Here is a 19,948-nt window from a genome sequence, read left to right as displayed (position 1 = left end):
CTTTATTAGCCCATAATTTAACTGTTAATTGAAATCGTAACCACTAGTGTGCCTAAAAATTTTGCTTAAGGAAAACGCAAGATTAATGTATGGCGTAATACATTTATACGCTTATTTTCCTGTAGAGTAATATAATTATGTAAATTATATAAAAAAGACTGAAAGTCACTTTTAATTTTTCAGTTCTTACGAGATTTAATTTTTACCCGACTGCGCCAGAAGGAGGGTTATGTTTTTCCTGAGTTTAACTTGCGTCATTTGATTTTTCAAGTTGTGTTTCACACAGTGTAACATCACAGCAATGTTGGTTATTTAAAAAGTATCTACTTAACATAATGTATGTAATTTAGTTTAGCAGTGACACCTAAACCGCAAATAACTTGTGTACTTGTTTATTATGTACCTTACCTACATACTAGCACGAGTAAATTAAGACTGATTATGTACCTGTGTCATTTTTTACATGACCTCCGTTCGATATATGGAAAATATTTGAATTTTAAAACTACCATGTAGATTACCTACTGAAAAACTTTATGGTTGTTCAATGTTCATTCATTGCCCGTTTAACTTACTAGCCATAACAACCTAGTGACACAGAAATTTTAATAAATATTTTGGTATAACCAGACTTCAGGTATACAACAAATTAACCTGAAGTGAGATTAATAAATCTTAAAAGATGATGAAGAGCTTCGACATCTAATGATAAACAGTAACCATTGAGTAAGAGTGAGATAGCAATATCTCTACATTTTCAGATTAAATTTTTACATTCGTTATTTTTAATTCGATTTACTCTACTACATTTTTACGCATTAACTCAAGAATGTAGCGAAAAATATAACCATCAATCACATTCTCAAGTTTCACTTTAAAGACACTCAGCTGTCCGGGACTATTCCCTCCCACCCCTCGTTCCCACCACTGCAACTCCTGTGTAGCCAGGATCTACAGCTTGGCGGCTAATAAAAACCCAACCAGTGAAGGTCAAGTTCGTCCCAGGTACACTCAGTTGTACCGACCTAGAATCGAATCACGACTCCTCAGATGCGTAACAATTTTTCCACTAAGCTATCCATAGCACTACCTTCTAATCGATATCACTACAGGGTATTTGAATACAACAAAGATCCCAGTTTAGCAACTTATTGTTGCAAAAATGATTAATTTACCCGTAAACAAAGATTAACTTAGTTAAACTTAACTTTTCCCCAAAATAATTTTGTTATCTGGCCATTTGTAACCAAGCACGCTATTGTACTCTATTCCTATTAGTTCTAGACTGTCGCATCGTAAATAATGTTCTCGAATCGATCACCGCAGCTCTATATTTATGCAAAAAACAGCGCATACAAATATTACGTTCTCAAAATCTTACCGCTTACTGCGCCGGCGGCTAGCAGAAGCAAGCAAATCCAGTATTTCTCCATAGTCAACCACTAACACATTCTATTTTGAAATTACAAACTCTACACTAAATATTTTATTCAAAACACGACCGTTCCTCACAATTGCGGAGTTGCGACTGACGCGTATTCGACGCAAGCGCATGTTTTTTGCCCAACCCTAATTCCAACGCAATAAGGTCGAGAATGACATAGTGAAGTAGTGATAAGGTATCAGAGATAGTGTTTATATTCGAGTGTTAAATTGGTGATGCTATTTTCTTTGTTTTCTTATTGCTCGATAATAATGTGTGAGCATAATTTCACATTATTGATTGGACCTTATAAAGTAAAAAACATACTTATATTGGGAACTCCGTCAGTTTATAATATAACGCGTAAGATTGTAGACTAACAGTGGGTTAGGTTAGGTTAGATTGTAATCTAACTACGTCAAATTATAATCTAACGGAATTCACAATTTTACGGTGACATATACACTCGAATAAGAGGAATTTTCATGAAAATAGAGTGTTTTACCCAAACCGTCTGGCCAGCTGGGGAGTGTAGGCCAAATTCTCCATTTGCCTCTGGTAAACTGGAGAAGGTCGTGCTCCTCAGCGGAGACTAATGACTGATGATGATAATGATGATGATGATAGAGAACATTTTCATGTGACATACGAGTTGTATAAATAAATAAGGTTTCCGGCGACTGGGACCGCAATTAACAAGGACCGCGGTCCCAGCCGCGGGATCCGTAAAAATTAAATCATTTTCTTCCGGCGACTGGGACCACTCATCAACTTTAGTACTCCACCGATTTTGGCTTGAATAATAATATTTCTTTAGGTTATCTATGAGTGGTCCTAGACGCTGGAAGAAAAATATTTAATTTTTATGGATGCAGCGACTGGGACCGCGGTCCCTGTTAATTGCGGTCCCAGTCGCCGGAAACCTCGAATAGGAATAGAATAAATAAATAACAAAATTATAGTAGGAATCAACATTTCCTACCTAATATTGTGGAAAACATTTCCTATCATCGTATTAATTAGCAATACATAGAGTAAGACAAAGTAGTAAACAGAAATTACTATGTAAAGTAAGTAGGTACTTCTTCTTCTTTTCGTGTCGTCAACAAACCTACACAGTGTCAGCCCAAAACTCCGCCACAAGAGTGGCGTTGTCAGTAGCACTCATCAAATCCTCCTGAGTGCAGTTGCTTGGGCACTCAGGGCACGACATCAGGTGCTTCATCGACTGGGGAACAAAACCGCACACCATTTTTAAGCCATCCAAGAATCCCCACCTGACCAGATTGTCCTTACTACGGCCAACCTGCGTCCGAAGTCTATTTAAAGACTCCCAGGTAAGTAGGTAGGTACTTATTGGTAACATAGTAAGAATATTACAGTTAAAATAAACCTCCTTACTTACTCAATAAAAGTATTATACAATGTTACTTACGTGAAGACCGCTTGATGGTAAGCGTAGACTCCAATGCCAGTTGCGGTTGCGGGTTCACTGTCTAGTGGGGACAAATAAAAAAGGTAGAGTCGAGAGATAGAGAGGCAAATTAAAGAGGTAGGTAACGTATATATCTAACTTCGTCGTTATGTTTGAATACAAATTAGGTGACTTACGCCCGTATTCACAAACGATACTTGCATAAGTGAAGCAGCAAATCCAACGCACAGCTTTAAATAGAGCTCTATGATTGGCTCGTGTGTCACTCTGTGCGTCCACGCGCACTGTGAGATCTCATAGTAATTAGTTTCTTCCGCCACTTCTCAGCACCAGCCCATATGTTGTCCTGAAGTGGTGGTAGGGCAAGCTATATTTGGTACGCATATAAGCGCCCTAAAAAGGACACTAAATAAGCTTTGACTTTGTATAAAAAAAGACATTAAAAAAACTACATCTTCGTGCTCTACATTTTTAGTATAATCTGAGCCAAACTTCCCAGCCGAAAGGAATTTCGCCTGTGATAAAATTTGGCTACTAAACTTACCGTAATACAGCATATTGCAGTACGATTTGACCTTGTCAGCGAACAACCTAACGGACGACCGAGCCAATACCGCTGGGCAAAGTTGTAAACAACATTATGTAAAAATCTACTGAAAGATAGTGATATCAAAATAGTTTTCCTTTGCAATATACCTAGAGGTTTTTCTGTGGATAAACCGAAACCTCTTCTCGTAAATTTTTGAAGGAATGGAGGTTTTTGTTTTGACACTTAACCCATTTGCTCGTAGTCAGCATCTAAGTAAGTACCTAAAGAAGTTTAAGTTAAAGTATACCAAAGTAGGTAGTAAAATAGTGTATAATTCAAGTGCCTCTTATTAATATCTAATTTATCTGCCACCTTTTATCATTTATCAACTTTGTACCACCTATGATGACGAATAAAGTGATGTGATGTGATTTAATTTCCAAGTCTCGGTGTCAAGTGACCTCCTTTACAGTGTTTACATTCGGATTTAATGTTAGTAGATCTTGTTTGTACATTTACCAACGTCTATTGGTCCGTACTGTACAGACAACCATCTGTGCAAATAACGTCATGCTCATAAACTTGCATGGTTTTGAATAATGCGACGGTTTTAAACAATGCAAGTCAGTCAATAATAATTGTGAATGAATGTGAAAAATGAGCGAGACAGACACTACTCGTGTTTACTGTGACTCATGTATGATACTTATTTTTAACTGACTTCTTATAAATGTAGTTATTTCACTCGCGTATGTGGCGCATTTTTTGAGGCCAAATATTTCTTACTATACTGAAAGCCTAAAACATACTATAGTATGAATTTTCTAGACAAATGATGGGTCTCTCATCATTTCACCCCTTCAAGATTCTTTACGAGTCGTAAATTACGACAAAAGATACAGATACGAAGGATCTCTACTTCATTTCCAACACTGGACTCTCTCAAAACCTTAAGAAAGAGAGAGAGAGAGTGTGTGAAGAATTTTCTTCATCATCATCATTTCGCGCCTCCACTCCAGAACCTTGCTACCCCATCGGCAGTCAGTGCTGCGTACTATGTGCCCTGCCCATTGCCACTTCAGCTTGCTAATCCGTTGGACTATATCAGCGAGTTTAGTTCGTTAACGGTTGTCCTTATTTCTGATTCGATCTAGTAAAGAATTTGATCTTGTAAAGAATAATTTTCTTACAATCCCCATCTTCTTATCTTGGTTATAAGTAGCCTATCTTTCTAGCCGTTATTCTATTTACGCATTTAGACTCTAGCTCACGCTACGTGCGGGTCAGCTGATAACCCCAGCTTTCTGAAGATGATTTGTTTATTAATTCTCAACATTCCACCAGCTCGCACTAAGCGATTCGATAGCTCTTAATGCGAACAGCCAGGGACTGGAATTCGCTGCCTCCTGTTGTCTTTTCCGGGCCTTTTCAAGGCGAGAGTGAATAAGCACTTCTGTGGCAGATATGTACCATCCTAGACAGCATCTCACTTAACATCAGGTGCGATTGCGATCAAAATATCTGCCTTCTTCTGCATAAAAAAAGGAACGAGTAGTATTTCTCGTACCGGACGTAGGATCTCTACTCTCAGAACCTTTAGAGTGGAGAATGTGAAGAATTTACTTACAACCCCTCATATTTTCATCTACGTCTTAAGTAAGTCACTATCTATCTTTCTAGCCGTTATTCTATTTATGCATTTAGACTACGTGGACAGTCGGGTCAGCTGATAACCCCATCTTTCTGAACATGTATCGTTTCAATATTAATGTTATTGCTCAAACAGCGGGATTCCCGGGATCGGTAAATTACTAGGAATTATTTGTGTTAGTCAGCCGCGGATTTCACATTACGTATTTTAATGAATTTAGTCAATCACAAAAACATGTTATTACCATTAAAGAAATATGTAGGACTTACTTAATTGTAATCTTATCCATATTTGCATCGTTTTGATATCGTTTTATTACGGATAAAAACGGATCACGAGTTTCCTTTGAAACCGATAAACTTACTACCTACTTATTAATTAATTACAAAATTCGAGTAACTTACTTTTTACATTATCAATCTTAAATAGAGAATACCATCTTAATACGTAGGTACTTACAAAGAAACGACGCTCTTGAATAAATCGATACTTTATTCAAATACTACAAAGAACTAAACAGACCTGACTCTACCTTATGCTATTTTATGTAAGTTACCTATACTTACTTGATTTAACCTGGTTTGTTTCCAAAATTGTTCTTTCCATTGTTTTAGTAACAAACTTTTTTGTTTTTACAGTTTCATGAAAACTAAAATTATCTAACATACTCGTATTGTAATTTAGCGCCATCTACTCATCATCATTGGTATCAAGTGCTATCACATGAAAGTGCCCTGTTTTGTTTATAGGATATTCTAGTAGTAGTTAGTTCAGCCAGTATCACTAGATGGCGCTACAGCAAAAAAACTGGATTGATGTCGGCTTATAAGAAGGATACCATACAAGTTAAGCTTTTTACAGCGCTTGAGCTTTGAAAGCGACTTTGTCTTGCAAGCTTGGAAACTTAAAAAATAACAAATTAATTAAATTGTTATGATTTCGGTTAAAAGGTGCTGTATAAAGTGATAAAAATATTATTGTAGGTACTTATGTTATCAAAAATTGAAGTCCTAACTACCCTCCATAATCTTAACAAGAGTGTAGGGATTTTATAGTTTTTTTAAGAGTTGCAACTTTTAAACATTTTTATTTCCGAATTTAAAAATGCTTGTAGGTTTTTGTTTAAAAACATTTAATCCATTAACAATTAACAAAACACGTTTGTTTAAAATACATCTTAATTAAATTTATAATCTACCTACGAGTTACCTAGGTATCTATGTACTATGCTATCAGTTGATTTAAACGTCAACATACATAATAATGATTATCGCTTCCTCATACGTCACGCGATATTTTCGATATCGCGAACCTTGTCAGTTCACGGGCTTCGGCCTTGCTTCAAGGATTCGACCTTGTCCGAAGACTGCGGCCTCGGCGAGGTCGCGAGGACCGACCTCGGAGGATGCGGCCTTAGGGACCGAGGCCGCGTGACGTCACGGCTTTTTGCGAATGACGTAGCATGTAATGGAGGGAGATGGAATAGGACCGTTGTTGGTTTGGAAATAATAATTGGTTTTATTATTAAAAGTAGAATTGTTTAAGAACTTTTCCAGCAGAGTTACTAACGGCTGTAGCTGATAATTACTTTATTTTATAAAATTACTAGCTTTCCGCCCGCGGCTTCGCCCGCATTTTGTCTGTCACAGAAATTTTTTATCAAAAATCTTTTTCAAAAACCGGGATAAAAACTATCCTATGTCCTTTCCCGGGACTCAAACTATCTCTATGCTAAATTTCATCAAAATCGGTTCAGTGGTTTAGGCGCGAAAGAGAGACAGACAGACAGAGTTACTTTCGCATTTCTAATACATATTAAGTATAGACTAAGGTGGAAATTAGATAACATTGTTTTTTTTTTATGTGCCAGGAGGCAAACGAGCAGATGGTTAAAACAGAATTGTGTGCGGTCTATGAATAGTGACGGATTGGTATAATAATGGTGCGTAAGGTGTTGTGATGTTACTGCTTGCATTTGTACTGGTGGTGACAATGACGCACACAATAAGGAATCGCGGACGTTCTTGTAGATACGGTATGTAGAGTGACGTCACAAGTTTTACAATGATTACAATACAGTTACTTTGATGACGTGCTTTATCGTTTATAAATGTGCTATTCAGCACCAAAAAAGTTTGATATGGTACCTATCGATTGGCTGTGTACCTTATTCTTAGTCTCTCCCTCTCTTCATCTCTCTCAATCTTAGTGAAAAAAATGGAAATGGACGTTCTTATCGATATTATTGTCGGAATAGCAGATCCATTGTTAAAAAAAAGTTTAAAATGAAACACTAAAATTATAAACATTAATTTATTAAAAACATCCAAAAATAGTAAAATGATAAAAGAAACAAATAATGCCTATAAAATAGTTTTTATAATACTAGATAATCTATAAATGATGGTAACTTCAATTTTTTTTTCACACGATTTGTGGAAGACCATGCTAAATTATCTACTTAATTATTATGTCACAAATATAATAAATTGGAAATAATCAACATAATAATATTTTTACAATTAAATATAAGTAACAATACAAATAAATAATAAACTTTAAAAAATACGTTATCGTTGTTTGACATTAATTAGTAAAATCAAGCGTATTTTGAATACTTTTACTAAAATTATTATAATTTGAGTGAGTCAATAAAAATTTGAAGGAAAGATTGAACACATTTTTCTTTACACAAAATCTTAAGAAACAAGCAAATGGCACTTAAAAGTTAATAGATTTATGTTACACTAGCTTTCCGCCCGCGGCTTCGCCCGCGTGGAATTTTGTCTGTCACAGAAAAACTTTATCGCGCGCGTCCCTGTTTCAAAAACCGGGATAAAAACTATCCTATGTTCTTTCCCGGGACTCAAACTATCTCTATGCCAAATTTCATCAAAATCGGTTGCGAGGTTTAAGCGGGAAAGCGTAACAGACAGACAGACAGACAGAGTTACTTTCGCATTTATAATATTAGTTGGGATTAGTTGGGATTGTTTCGTCTCTTCAGAGTACGTATTCTTTGAAGATAACCTACTCATTTGTATTTACTCTGGTATCTAACATACAATTACCTAGGTTACAATAAGATAAGATTTTCTTACGTAGTATGGTAACATTTATTTTGTATATTTCACTCAAAAACCATAAAAATAGTATGCAGTGGCATCTGGCAGGCAAGTATCAAGATCTTACGTACTAAATAGATTCCAATAGTAATACAAATTACAGGCAAAATCAAATTTACTTAATACTTAGTTAATCAATAAAAATGTCATGATGGATACTTAAAATTCATTATGATAGTAATTTTGTTTATTTAGTACAATAATTTAATTATATTTATTATTTCTTCTAATTGACTACGCAAGATAAAAAAAGATAAGTAAATATCGTAGTCAAAGATAATTTTTAAATCTTAGTGCTAATTTCCAATCGCCAAATAACATAAAAGTAGAATTTAATTGACTTAAAGTAAATAATATTTTTTACAAAAATTGACAAAATACAAAATCCTTCTTATAAAAGTTAATTGGCGATTGAGAAGTATTATTTTGTGAATTAATAAAATTATTCAATTAATTTTGAACACTGTAGGTATAAGAAAGGCATCTCGGTTATCGTTTATTTAGTAACATTTCATCTGTCATCATAAACAAATGACCTATTTTATTAAATGTTGAAATCATTGGGGGAGGCCTATGTTCAGCAGTGTACGTCGTGCGGCTGAAATGATGATGATTATTTTTTCACGGCACCCTAATATTTTACCATAATCAGCTAAAGTTAATTTCCCGATAACAGTTTAGTTAAAATCGGCCCAGCCGTTTCGAAGATTAGCCGAAACGAACTGAAAAAATAAAAATGTGTCTTTAACGACTTCTAGCTAAGACCCATGCATGATGTGGACAGTTCACCCGCTTCTTTACGCAAAGAAGATCCATTTTTTAATCACTTTACGATCGCAAAGCGAAGTAATCTATTACTTTCCGAAAAAGAAATATGAAGAGACAAGGGAGTCCGGAATTAAAACTTTCACAAATGTTACTTACTCTAGGGGGGCTGAAGTTAAACGCTAGTTTTTTGTATTTGACATTACACTATGCTTTTATTAATGTCTCTATCTATATATCTACTAAGTTATTCGATCCTCATTGAAGACTTCTATCATGAAGTGGAGCCGTTTGAACCAAGGTGGAGGCGAGATTTGCATGAGACGATGATTTAACGATGAGACGACTTGACTCCTCTCATTTCATCTCCACCTTGTTATAAAACGGGCCAACTGAACTAGCAACCAGCGAAGCATGACCTCCGAGCCGCTTAGAACACCTCCTTCCTGAAGTTGAACCCGAACTGGTCGCACTTGACCCTCAGCACGCGCGCCAGCTGCGGCGGCCCGCAGTAGAACACTGTCACCTTGCCCTTGTTCTGTTCCTGCAGTTGCTTGAACACTTTGTCCCAGTTGGGCCGGCCTGCGTTGGTCCTGGTCTTCAGGCCCGTGATGAGGTCGCGCTTTTCCTGAGGGCAAAATGGGAGAAATATAGTAGCAAAGAAAATACAGGACGATCACTCGTTTCGTTTGATGAAGAGAACAACGAGGGCTACCTTTTTTTTATGCATAACAAGGAGGTATTTGACCACAATCGCACCTGATGTTAAGTGGGATGCAGTCTAGGATGGTCTGCCCTGTAAGTGCCTATTCACTTTCGCCTTGAAAAGGCCCGGATTATAGTTTTCGGGAAATGCGCTAGTGAGCACAAGCTAAAGGCTATTGGTCTTATGCAGGAACCGAACCTGCACCCGTACTTAGTACCGAATGAATCAATGAAAAATGGGACGTGAGACAGAAGACATCAAGCCTACTCATATCACTGACTATTTCCAGTCGTAGTCATAGATCTAAATGTATCTATCCTATAATTTATTTTTATTATACTCGTATCTTGTAACTTGTAATATCTGGACGAAACCTGATAGATTTTTAATTGTTTTCAGATCTGCCCTGCTACCTGTTACTTCGTGTTACTTCGTCATATTTCACAGTGGTGGATTGGCAACAAGATTCCAAAGACGACGAAACTTCCCTGCATAGACTGAAACTGTGATTGTTTTGAGATTGCCCTGTCTTCACCTGGATTTAGATGGTAATTCTTCCCTTATTCCCTTCCCAATTTTTGTCTTACTCCTACAAAAATACAGTACCTTTTCGTGCAGCAAGTCAAGGGCCAGCTGCAAGCCAACGGCCTTCATATCAGTGCGCTGTAACGCGCTCGTGATATACATGTGCATCTCCAGGAACCGCTCGCCGCCCAGCTCCGCCTGTTCCATCTCCAGCTGGGACAGAAGGGACACGAACCACTCAAACGAACGCTGCTCGCGGTTGATCCAGAAGAAATCCACCTGCAAGATCGAGTCGTTAAAGGGAGCGCTATATTATTGTTTATTTATTTGTATGTGTGATACGTTGGGTATTCAATTGGTTTAAAATATTAATAAAAACACACCCCTCCCGTACCTCTCTACTTTTATAGATTGTCTTATTAGCAGCACACGCAGATGTAGCGCCATCTATGGTTTAATGTATGAACTAGCTTGTCCCGAATAAAGAAGTTTGAAGAAAAGGAAGAATAACCAGAGATGGCGTCCTACAACGGAAATGTAGCGCCATCTATGGTTTAATGTATGAACTAGCTTATTCCGATAAAGAAGTTTCAAGAAAAAGAAGAAGAACTATAGATGGCGTCTTACAAATAGTTACTTACTATGTAAATAGATGGCGCTAAATTGTATATTTAATTGGTTTACAATAATAATAAAAACACACCCCTCCCATACCTCTTTACTTCTATAGATTGTCTTAATAGCAGCACACGCAGATATAACGCCATCTATGGTTTAATGTGTGTACTAGCTTGTCCCGATAAAGACATTTGAAGAAAACAAAGAACCATAGATGGCGTCTTACAAATAGTTTCTTATAATGTATGAACTAGCTTGTCCCGATAAAGAAGTTTCAAGAAAAAGAAGAAGAACCATAGATGGCGTCTTACAAATAGTTACTTACTATGTAAATAGATGACGCTAAATTGTAAATTTAATTGGTTTATAACAATAGTAACAAAACCCCTCCCACACATTTCTACTTCTATAGATTGTCTTGATAGCAGCACACTCAGATATAGCGCCATCTATGGTTAAATGTATGAACTAAGCTTGTCCCGATAAAGACATTTGAAGAAAAAGAAGAACCATAGATGGCGTCTTACAAGTAGTTACTTATTATGTAAATAGATGGCGCTAAATAGTATAACAAAAACGCACCTCTGTTTCTGCAGGAACTTACACACTTATGCGCTATTCTCATAGGTATAAACTAAAAGACATAATATTACTAAAAATGTTTTATTTCGTGGCAAATGTAAATATTCTGGACGTGGGAAAACGCTTACATAACCTCGACACCTTACAACTTACCTTCAGTCATGCTGTCAAAAATGTGGGTGTCAAATGGAGTGTTGAGGACAACCGATACAGATCGATCGGATTAGGGATTTTATACAGACCAAGTATCGGTTAGGGATTTTGCAATGGGAATGAAAGAAACTGGGAATCCAGACTCTGCTACTGTTCCGCAGAACTTCGACTTGGAACTCGGCCCCGTAGAGGAACTAAGCACATTCAGTCGGCACCTCGATCTCGGAACTCGGCCTTCGGAACTCAGGCGCGGAACTCGGACTCGACAACGATCGCGGAACACTTGGCCAGGAACCTTGGGTCACGGAACTCGGCCTCGGAGCTCGCACTGTGTTAATACTTCAGGACCGTCTGTATAGAGCACGGAACCAGTCTCAGTACTTTGGAACTTGAACAGAGGTCTTGGATTCCAGCTTGGAAAGATGGGAAATGATGAGTTGGGCATGGTAGATCAGGGAACGTTAATAAACAGTACAACATAAAAATGATTTTTTTTTGTTTTATTAATAAACCATAAATATCCCGTTTCGATTATTTCGTGGTTTTCTTACCTTTTCCATGATGCTCTTCAATAAATATAAGGATGCAGGTATGCTTGCCATAACTATCAACATGGTATTGTACTCGCCCATCTATAGCTTTAAATTATTATACTAAACATAAAAAATAATATACTTAACTACAGTGTTTTATTACTCGTATAACCGCTGACATAATCTTGAGTAGGTACCAGTCAATAAAAAAAATACTTATTTTAGAATTAACACTATATTAAGCATCTGGAAGCGGGCAACGCAGGACCGGTAAAGTCCGGTCGTCGAGCACGTAATTCTCGCGACTGTGCGACGGGCGGCCGCAGAGAGTGTGCGAGACAGATAAGGATGGGTAGCTTGGGGTCATTGGACGAAATTCTACGTGCTCCGCGACCGGGCTTTTAGCGTTGCAAATGCGACTAACACGCGTTAGTAGCCGTGGGCGAGGGCCCTTAGTGGGCGTCCTTTGACTGATTGACGAACTACCGACCGTTATATAAATTCCTTGAGGTCTTTGTCGAGCAGTTCTTTACCTGAAACTTAGTAATGACTAGCGGCCGCCCGCGACTTCGTACGCGTGGATCCCGTTTTACCCGCTTCATCTATCTTACGCGGTTTAGATTTTTTCATACAAATTTTTTTCCCGCTAACTCCCGTTCCCGTGGGCATTTTGCAATATCCTGTTGTAACTAAGCTTTAAGTTTACTAAGGTACCTGCATGCCAAATTTCAAGCGTCTAACTTAAGCGGTTTAGATTTTTCATACAAAAGGATTTTCCCGCTAATTTCCGTTCCCGTGGGAATTTCGGGAATTCATTTCTTAGTGCACCTCTACGGTACCTAAGCTACGTCCCTTCCAAATTTCAAGTGCCTACATTTAGGCTGTGCGTTGATATGTCAGTGAGTCAGTCAGTTTCTCCTGTTATATATTTAGATGATGAGACTTTCAACCTATGCCTTACCTTCTTCAGCGAGGTCCCGTGGCTCGGCGCAGCGGTGTGGAAGGCGTGCTTGCAGCGCGGACACACGGCGCGCGCGGCCCAGTGCCGGCACATTATGGCTTGCAGGATGGACGCGAAGGGAGTGACGCGGATACCCGCTGGCTCAACTATGGGAGCTAAGCTAAACTAACTCAGTTTAGCCGGCGGTGGACGTTCGGCTTAACGATGATGAGATTTTCAACCTCTGCCTCACCTTCTTCAGCGAGGTCCCGTGGCTCGGCGCAGCGGTGTGGAAGGCGTGCTTGCAGCGCGGACACACGGCGCGCGCGGCCCAGTGCCGGCACATTATGGCTTGCAGGATGGACGCGAAGGGAGTGACGCCGATACCAGCCGCTACTAGTGCCGCGTGCTGTGCGCCGAAGATGTGGGAAGACGCCGCGCCGTACGGACCGTCTAGGAATATCTGGGATAGACGGAATAGTCATAATGAGGGCTATCGTTTTTATACTTAGCAGTTGGCACCCCTGGCGATTGACAGGACCTTACTCTACAGTGGCGCCATCTTGATGAGTGCAAATGCGATAGTCCTCCTACCACTTTAGCACTCACCAGTTGGTGCCACTGTCTTCGCTACTAGCAAGTGACAGGACCTTACTCTACAGTGGCGCAAACTGGTGAGCGCTAAAACGATAGCCCTCATTGGTATTTTATTTTCTGTAAACAGACTTTTATAAAACCTTTTTACTCGATTATAGATAAAAAGATACTCTTCTTTGTATAGTCAGCGTCAGTTAGTGACACCCAAAGTAGTCAAAAAGGTCGCAACATGTCTTTCGCCCGTATTCTATTCTGTGACATTACTATGAGTTCTCACAGTGCGCATAAACGCCCAGGGTGACATATTATGAACCAATCACAGAGCTCTATTCAACGCTGTGCGTTTGATTTACTGCTTCACAAGCAAACATCGTTTGTGAATACGGGCGTTTGTTACAATTGGAATAAGATTGATAACACATAACAACTTTTTGACCTCTTTGGATGTCATCAACTATTTGACGCCAACTATACACAACAAAAACAGACAAAAGACAAATCAATTGATGAACTCCATTACCAAGTGAGAATACCATTGTTACTTAAATAATACAAAAAAAGCTTTTGGCTTTAATGTAGTTAGTTCGAAAGATTATCTAGAGATGGAGTTGTATGTTGTTTACTTCGCAATACTATCAAATTTTTTAAAGGCACTTTGAGACTTCTAAATAAATAGAGTTTCATCCTGAATAACTTGTTTTATTCCATTAAAGCTTTGACTACCTATCCTCACCGGGCAAACACATAGACCCAGTTGTAGTAAAACATTACCTACCAAAATATTTTTGTAACAGTTGAAAAGGACAGCGATCTAGGTCTGGTGCTTACGTTAGGTGTGCTAGCTAGTGAGTGCGACAAAAATTCTATGATGTATTTAGTTTACGTAGTGACCACACCTAACGTAAACTCATGGTAAGCACACTGATCATCATCTGTTGACTGACCTCCAAAGGTTTCCCAATGGGATAGTCCATAGACGTCCCGTCACTCGAGGATTCTGACGGGCTGACCACGTTGATGACCGGCTTGTCAGCCACCGACTCCACGTCCTTGTCCGGCGACAGGCTCTTTGACAACCTTCTTCTAGCTGTAAGAGATAATATTATTATTTAAATGAATCCTATAGATAGACTTCAGTGACTTTGCTATTTTTGGTCGAGGGAAGCACGGGGTGCGGGGAGTTTGATCCGAGCAATCTGGGCGTCATTATACAGTGTGAGTCACGTTAAAGTGTACATATGAAAATAGATGAAACTAGACCTATTTTTATCGACAAAAAGAGGTCAAAAATTTTTTGAGTTTTTTTTTAATTTTTTATAGAATTTTTTTTCTTCTAATTACTTATTGTAAAGAAAACGTAATAACTTTTAAACTAAGCGGTATATCCTTATAAAATAAAAACATTAATAATGCTAAATAACAGGCAATACTAAAAAAATACATAAAATACACAAAAAAGGCCAACAAATAATAAAAAACGATAATTTTTGAAAAAAATCTGCTTTAAAATTCGTGTTTTTTTGGTTATTTCATAAATTTCTCCAAAAAATGCCCCTATAATAGGTGGTTTTTATTACTTTGTATTATTTTCTATCGTATTACCTTCGTAAAACCAAAAATCGCATGTCTCTATCCCTATCACAACGTTTGCAATGATCGTTTGAACTAAGCCTCTCCGGGCGCGCCATTCAACGCTTCGTTAACAACGAAACTGAAAATGGCTCTAGATTTGTTATTTTGATATAGACAAGTTAGATTTCAAATAAAAACAAAAAGATTTCGATGTAAAATAAGCATTTAAGTTAAAATTAAAATTGTTTCTAACTGTAGCGGAGAATAATGTTGTGGCAGGCCTTTGTTCAAACGATCATAGCAAATGTTGTGATAGGGATAGAGACATGCGATTTTTGGTTTTACAAAGATAATACGATAGAGAATAATACAAAGTAATAAAAACCACCTGTTATAGGGGCATTTTTTGGAGAAATTTATCAAATAACCAAAAAAACACAAATTTTAAAGCAGATTTTTTCAAAAAGTATCATTTTTTATTATTTGTTGGCCTTTTTTGTGTATTTTATGTATTTTTTTAGTATTGCCCGTTATTTAGCATTATTACTGTTTTTATTTTATAAGGATATACCGCTTAGTTTAAAAGTTATTACGTTTTCTTTACAATAAGTAATTGGAAGAAAAAAAATTCTATAAAAAATTAAAAAAAAATCTCAAAAATTTTTTGTCCTCTTTTTTGTCGATAAAAATAGGTCTAGTTTCATCTACTTACATATGTACACTTTAACGTGACTCACACTGTATAGTGATGTACGTGTGCACTCATGGATAAAATTTAGCGTGTACCGATAACACACAAACATTAGCGGAAGAATGGTGGGGCGCGTCTTCGTGGATGAAACGATCTATACAATGCGGATGATCTACCTACAGCGAGTGTATAGAGTGGCTGACCTACAGTGGTTATGGAATGTGAGTGAGCTGCAGTAAGTGCGGAGTGAGGTTGACCAACAGTGAGAGTGTGACTGACTGACCTACGATGAGTGCGAGTTGTGTCTGATCTAGAGAGTCTACTGACCCACAGTGATTATGCTGCGGCCTTCGGTTGAGGAAGCGTGTGACGTAGTAGAGTACGCAGGTGAGAACTTGCAGTGAGTGAGATGTGTGGAGTGTAGCTGATATACAAGTATTACGAGTCCAGTGAATGTGCTTTGAATCTACTGTGATCAGCTGTGAGCCTGTGACCTGCTGTGACCAGCTGTGACCTGCTGTGACTAGCTGTGACCTGCTGTGACTAGCTGTGACCTGCTGTGACCTGCTGTGACCAGCTGTGACCCGCTGTGACCTGCTGTGACCCGCTGTGACCTACTGTGACCTGCTGTTACCCACTGTGACCCGCTGTGACCTGCTGTGCCCCGCTGTGACCTGCTGTGCCCCGCTGTCACCTGCTGTGCCCCGCTGTGACCTACTGTGGCCTACCTATGGTGAGTATACTGTCGTTGCTACGTCGCCGGTCCTGGTCGCGTGGTGCGGGCAGCGCGACGGCAGCCGGCTTGGTGCGCAGGTAGCGGAAGGAGTGCGCGAGCGAGTGACCCACCGTGACCTGCTGTGCCCCACTGTGACCTGCTGTGCCCCACTGTGACCTGCTGTGCCCCACTGTGACCTACTGTGACCTGCTGTGACCCGCTGTGACCCGCTGTGACCTGCTGTGCCCCGCTGTGACCTGCTGTGACCAGCTGTGACCTGCTGTGACCTACCTATGGTGAGTATACTGTCGTTGCTACGTCAACGGTCCTGGTCACGTGGCGCGGGCAGCGCGACGGCGGCCGGCTTGGTGCGCAGGTAGCGGAAGGAGTGCGCGAGCGAGTGACCCACCGTGACCTGCTGTGCCCCACTGTGACCTGCTGTGCCCCACTGTGACCTGCTGTGCCCCACTGTGACCTACTGTGACCTGCTGTGACCCGCTGTGACCCGCTGTGACCTGCTGTGCCCCGCTGTGACCTGCTGTGACCAGCTGTGACCTGCTGTGACCTACCTATGGTGAGTATACTGTCGTTGCTGCGTCGCCGGTCCTGGTCACGTGGTGCGGGCAGCGCGACGGCGGCCGGCTTGGTGCGCAGGTAGCGGAAGGAGTGCGCGAGCGAGTGACCCGCTGTGACCAGCTGTGACCCTCTGTGACCCGCTGTGACCTGCTGTGACCTGCTGTGACCTACCTCATCATCATCATCATCATTGCAGCCATAGGACGTCCACTGCTGAACACAGGCCTCCCCTAATGCTTTCCACGTTGATCGATTGGTAGCAGCCTGCATCCAGCGCTTCTCTGCTACCTTTACGATGTCGTCACTCCACCTTGTAGGTGGACGTCCCACGCTGCGTTTTCCGGTACGCGGCCTCCATTCCAGAACCTTGCTGCCCCATCGGCCGTCAGTTCTGCGTACTATATGCCCTATGTGACCTACCTATGGTAAGTATACTGTCGTTGCTACGTCGACGGTCCTGGTCACGTGGTGCGGGCAGCGCGACGGCAGCCGGCTTGGTGCGCAGGTAGCGGAAGGAGTGCGCGAGCGCGTGACCCGCTGTGACCAGCTATGACCTGCTGTGACCTGCTGTGACCTACCTCATCATCATCATCATCATTTCAGCCATAGGACGTCCACTGCTGAACATAGGCCTCCCCTAATGCTTTCCACGTTGATCGATTGGTAGCAGCCTGCATCCAGCGCTTCTCTGCTACCTTTACGATGTCGTCACTCCACCTTGTAGGTGGACGTCCCACGCTGCGTTTTCCGGTACGCGGTTTCCACTGCAGAACCTTGCTGCCCCATCGGCCGTCAGTTCTGCGTACTATATGCCCTATGTGGCCTACCTATGGTAAGTATACTGTCGTTGCTACGTCGACGGTCCTGGTCACGTGGTGCGGGCAGCGCGACGGCAGCCGGCTTGGTGCGCGAGCGAGTGACCCGCTGTGCCCCGCTGTGACCTGCTATGACCGACCTATGGTAAGTATACTGTCGTTGCTACGTCGCCGGTCCTGGTCACGTGGTGCGGGCAGCGCGACGGCAGCCGGCTTGGTGCGCAGGTAGCGGAAGGATGCGCGAGCGAGTGACCCGTTGTGACCAGCTATGACCTGCTGTGACCTACCTCACCATCATCATCATCATTTCAGCCATAGGACGTCCACTGCTGAACATAGGCCTCCCCTAATGCTTTCCACGTTGATCGATTGGTAGCAGCCTGCATCCAGCGCTTCCCTGCTACCTTTACGATGTCGTCATTCCACCTTGTAGGTGGACGTCCCACACTGCGTTTTCCGGTACGCGGCCTCCATTCCAGAACCTTGCTGCCCCATCGGCCGTCAGTTCTGCGTACTATATGCCCTATGTGACCTACCTATGGTGAGTATACTATCGTTGCTACGTCGCCGGTCCTGGTCACGTGGTGCGGGCAGCGCGACGGCAGCCGGCTTGGTGCGTAGGTAGCGGAAGGATGCGCGAGCCAGTGACCCGCTGTGACCCTCTGTGACCTGCTGTGACCTACCTCATCATCATCATCTCAGCCATAGGACGTCCACTGCTGAACATAGGCCTCCCCTAATGCTTTCCACGTTGATCGATTGGTAGCAGCCTGCATCCAGCGCTTCCCTGCTACCTTTACGATGTCGTCGGTCCACCTTGTAGGTGGACGTCCCACGCTGCGTTTTTTGGTACGCGGCCTCCATTCCAGAACCTTGCTGCCCCATCGGCCGTTAGTTCTGCGTACTATATGCCCTATGTGACCTACCTATGGTGAGGATGCTGTCGTTGCTACGTCGGCGGTCCTGGTCACGTGGTGCGGGCAGCGCGACGGCAGCCGGCTTGGTGCGCAGGTAGCGGAAGGAGTGCGCGAGCGAGTGACCCGCTGTGACCAGCTGTGACCTGCAGTGACCTGCTGTGACCTACCTCATCATCATCATCATCATCTCAGCCATAGGACGTCCACTGCTGAACATAGGCCTCCCCTAATGCTTTCCACGTTGATCGATTGGTAGCAGCCTGCATCCAGCGCTTCTCTGCTACCTTTACGATGTCGTCACTCCACCTTGTAGGTGGACGTCCCACGCTGCGTTTTCCGGTACGCGGTTTCCACTGCAGAACCTTGCTGCCCCATCGGCCGTCAGTTCTGCGTACTATATGCCCTATGTGGCCTACCTATGGTAAGTATACTGTCGTTGCTACGTCGACGGTCCTGGTCACGTGGTGCGGGCAGCGCGACGGCAGCCGGCTTGGTGCGCGAGCGAGTGACCCGCTGTGCCCCGCTGTGACCTGCTATGACCGACCTATGGTAAGTATACTGTCGTTGCTACGTCGCCGGTCCTGGTCACGTGGTGCGGGCAGCGCGACGGCAGCCGGCTTGGTGCGCAGGTAGCGGAAGGATGCGCGAGCGAGTGACCCGTTGTGACCAGCTATGACCTGCTGTGACCTACCTCACCATCATCATCATCATTTCAGCCATAGGACGTCCACTGCTGAACATAGGCCTCCCCTAATGCTTTCCACGTTGATCGATTGGTAGCAGCCTGCATCCAGCGCTTCCCTGCTACCTTTACGATGTCGTCATTCCACCTTGTAGGTGGACGTCCCACACTGCGTTTTCCGGTACGCGGCCTCCATTCCAGAACCTTGCTGCCCCATCGGCCGTCAGTTCTGCGTACTATATGCCCTATGTGACCTACCTATGGTGAGTATACTATCGTTGCTACGTCGCCGGTCCTGGTCACGTGGTGCGGGCAGCGCGACGGCAGCCGGCTTGGTGCGTAGGTAGCGGAAGGATGCGCGAGCCAGTGACCCGCTGTGACCCGCTGTGACCTGCTGT

The 19,948-nt window shown here is 41.9% G+C and overlaps 3 protein-coding genes across 4 annotated transcripts in view; all 3 read right to left on the bottom strand.

Annotated features, from left to right (window-relative positions):
* Positions 1-1,546, bottom strand: part of LOC135083276 (protein PFC0760c-like) — a 36,260-nt gene extending 34,714 nt beyond the window's left edge. For both annotated transcript variants that reach the window (XM_063978018.1, XM_063978016.1), the window contains exon 1: positions 1,382-1,546. In XM_063978018.1, the coding sequence (XP_063834088.1) occupies positions 1,382-1,433 (52 nt within the window). In that variant the 5' untranslated portion in view covers positions 1,434-1,546. The remainder of the gene's footprint in view (positions 1-1,381) is intronic.
* LOC135083429 (G protein-activated inward rectifier potassium channel 3-like) overlaps positions 1-19,948 on the bottom strand; it is a 177,634-nt gene that overhangs the window by 61,148 nt on the left and 96,538 nt on the right. The window lies entirely within an intron of this gene.
* The window catches only part of LOC135083434 (NADPH oxidase 5), a 91,585-nt gene continuing 80,886 nt past the window's right edge, over positions 9,250-19,948 (bottom strand). Inside the window, exons 18-22 of the mRNA XM_063978181.1 lie at positions 16,500-16,573; positions 14,527-14,569; positions 13,239-13,448; positions 10,241-10,438; positions 9,250-9,556 (exon numbers count right to left, since the gene is read on the bottom strand). Of these exons, the coding sequence (XP_063834251.1) occupies positions 9,359-9,556; positions 10,241-10,438; positions 13,239-13,448; positions 14,527-14,569; positions 16,500-16,573 (723 nt within the window). The 3' untranslated portion in view covers positions 9,250-9,358. The remainder of the gene's footprint in view (positions 9,557-10,240; positions 10,439-13,238; positions 13,449-14,526; positions 14,570-16,499; positions 16,574-19,948) is intronic.

The sequence above is a fragment of the Ostrinia nubilalis genome, chromosome 23, assembly GCF_963855985.1.
Source record: "Ostrinia nubilalis chromosome 23, ilOstNubi1.1, whole genome shotgun sequence".
Classification (NCBI taxonomy): Eukaryota; Metazoa; Arthropoda; class Insecta; order Lepidoptera; family Crambidae; genus Ostrinia; species Ostrinia nubilalis.
The sequence above is the reverse complement of the archived record's forward strand: the minus strand, read 5'-3'. Positions and strand labels throughout refer to the sequence as shown.